Source organism: Medicago sativa, chromosome 4 (genome assembly GCF_051527215.1).
Source record: "Medicago sativa cultivar Bolivia chromosome 4, Bolivia_mono, whole genome shotgun sequence".
NCBI classification, from domain to species: Eukaryota; Viridiplantae; Streptophyta; class Magnoliopsida; order Fabales; family Fabaceae; genus Medicago; species Medicago sativa.
Window position 1 is genome coordinate 33,348,636 of NC_140752.1, and position 2,852 is coordinate 33,351,487.

Here is a 2,852-nt window from a genome sequence, read left to right on the forward strand (position 1 = left end):
ATTGTGACAATCAAAGCGCCCTTTATATTGCAGCCAATCCTGTTTTTCATGAAAGAACCAAACACCTTGAGATAGATTGTCATTTGGTTAGAGAGAAACTTCAAGCTGGTGTAATGAAACTGCTTCCTATCACTTCTCAGAACCAGATTGCAGATTTCTTCACAAAGTCCTTGCTTCCTCAGCCTTTTCACATTTTACTATCCAAGCTGGGATTGGTAGACATTTACCAACCTCCAGCTTGTGGGGGGCTATTGCATAGTGAAGAAAATAGTAAAGACAATAGTGATAGTAACCCTAGTTAGAGATAACTTGCTCTCCAAGTTATCTAGACATAGTTAGAATACAGCTTGTATATGATAGTTATCATGGACATTTACTTGTCTATATAAGTTGTACTCTTGCTTCATTCACAATTAATGAGAATCATTTCATTCATTTGTTACATTCATAATAATTATCTCTTATTAGATATGAATTCTTGTGTTCTCGTGAGCTTAACTAAGCTGATATTGACAATGCATAATATATGCAAGGTCCGGAATTTGAATCCCGGCCACCACCAGAAAAAGATATGAATTCTTGTAACACAATCCACTTATTATAAATGAATAATTTGGCTAGCATTAGTTAATAATTTGGTACACGTTGAAACCTTGATGTTGAACTGTGGATTTGGATTTTTTCCATTGAAAATTCTTTCAAATTTTCTCCATATGTTCAATCACCACTATTAAAATGCAACAACCACTTTTATTTATAATTTAATAGTGCATGATTAAATAATTTTCAATCACCACCATTAAAATGCACCTCACCATATAATACCATTAGTTTAATAATATAATTATTTAATCTTAACTTTAACAATTTAATCTGAAGTTATAGACAAATTAATAAATATTAAAGATATCATTAATTACTTATCATAAAAAAATTCGTTAGAAACACGAAACTTTAACTTTTGTACAATAAACGGTGAAAAAAATTGGAAAAACAAAATTTAGAGCGACAAAAATTCGAAAAAATAATTTTTAAAGTCCAAGGAAATTTTTAGATAGACCGAAACTAAAGTTGATAGTATATTTAGAAGGATTAAAAACATATTTAACTTATAAATAAATAAATAAAATATTGACCTGGCTCATCTAAATGCCATTAAATGCGTAAATATGCCTGCTCCATCTTCCTTATGTTCCAAAATCTGAATCTAACTCAAACAAAGTAATTAGAAAATGAAGAATCACTCCTTAGGCATTGTTCTTGTTCTAACTCTCTTCCTTCATGCAAATGCCGGAGATTCCAATGTAAGTATTTTAATTACACTCATAACAACTCTAATCATCAGAATATTCATGAAGTAATTACCGTTATCCTTTGTCATTAATTACACTCATAATAACTCTAATCATCAGAATATTCATGAAGTAATTACCGTTATCCTTTGTCATGGATTGAGCAATAATCACATTATTACATCCACATACATTTATCTACATCGATGGGATCCACATTCAATACAACCTTACTAAAACTACAGTATGATTTGTACTTTACAATATCGTAAGTGATTAATTACTATGCATTGTTTGTATTAAATTACATTAGATAATTGTGAGATATTTTTGTAACTAATATAACAAAGTGACATAATGATGATACATGCTTTAAACATTTTCATATACAATGTGTCAATTAAGTTATTTTTGTGGCATGTGAGTATAAACTACTTTATGTTCATTGTTGTTGATCATGAATACAAATAGGAGTGCGTATACACACTATATGTAAAGACTGGATCAATCATCAAAGGAGGAACAGATTCGAAAATCAGCATTAGATTCGACGACGCAAAGAACCAATCAGTGTGGATCCCAAACCTAAAATCATGGGGTGCGATAGGAGAAGGTCATAACTACTTTGAGCGCGGAAATGTGGATGCCTTCACCGGACGTGGGCCATGCATCAACTCACGTGTTTGCCGCCTCTACCTCGCCTCAGACGGATCGGGGTACCACCATGGGTGGTACTGCGACTACGTGCAGGTCACCTCCACTGGACCCCACAAACCCTGCTCTCAGACCATCTTCTATGTTGATCAATGGCTTGCCAAGGATGTTGCACCCTATAACCTTAGTGTTACGCTTGATCGTTGTCGTCTCACTACTCCCCATCGACACACCTTAGTTGTTGGACCTTATTCTTCATCCTCTGTGTGATATTAGATTATATAATCTAATCTACCATTTTTCTTAGCTTTTAGACTTATTCTTTTTTGGATTTCATTATTCTTCAATTTGAGTAATATTTTTCTTTTAAAAAATAATTATTATATTTATGTTTTTTTTTTGTACTTTGAATTGTATTTTGTAATGGTGCTTGTTTATTGACTACATTAAGTTTTATTTTTCTGTTATTAACCTCTTCTAAAATAAAATTTCGAAGTATAAGAAGTGCTAAAATTTAAAAGATATAAAGTCAAGAAATAAAAGACGTGCTACCAACAGAACAAAACAATAATCAAAATCCAAGACTAACCACTCATAAGAACATAAGCGGTTGAGTACTGCATTGATAGAAATTATAGGAGAGTCCCTGTGAACTTAAGTCAGTTGATAAGGACAATGCATAATATAGGTTCGAGGTTCGAACCCCAGACACCACTAAAAAAGAAATTATAGGAGAAACCCTTTGTTTTATTTGTAACCCAAGATCAAACCAAAAGCTTCGTCAAATCAACAAAAGGACCTTTAAACCTATCTTAATTACCAAAACCAACTTGATCATGACACTTCTAAATAATCCACAAGCAAATCATCCACATCGAATGAAGACACTCCTTCACTTTTTTCTCG

General features: G+C 32.5%; 1 protein-coding gene across 1 annotated transcript; it reads left to right on the forward strand.

Moving 5' to 3' along the window:
* Positions 1–1,171: 1,171 nt before the first annotated feature.
* LOC146928884 (PLAT domain-containing protein 3-like) lies at positions 1,172–2,417 on the forward strand. Its single transcript, XM_085708197.1, has 2 exons — positions 1,172–1,304; positions 1,764–2,417. Exons 1-2 carry the CDS (start codon positions 1,233–1,235, stop codon positions 2,214–2,216), a joined length of 525 nt encoding a protein of 174 aa, XP_085564323.1. The 5' UTR covers positions 1,172–1,232; the 3' UTR covers positions 2,217–2,417.
* Positions 2,418–2,852: the final 435 nt, after the last annotated feature.

Coding starts and splice junctions, on each gene's coding strand:
- LOC146928884 (XM_085708197.1), top strand. CDS start 1,233: ATGAAGAATCACTCCTTAGGCATTGTTCTTGTTCTAACTCTCTTCCTT. Junction 1,305..1,763: donor CAAATGCCGGAGATTCCAAT/GTAAGTATTTTA, acceptor GAATACAAATAG/GAGTGCGTATACACACTATA.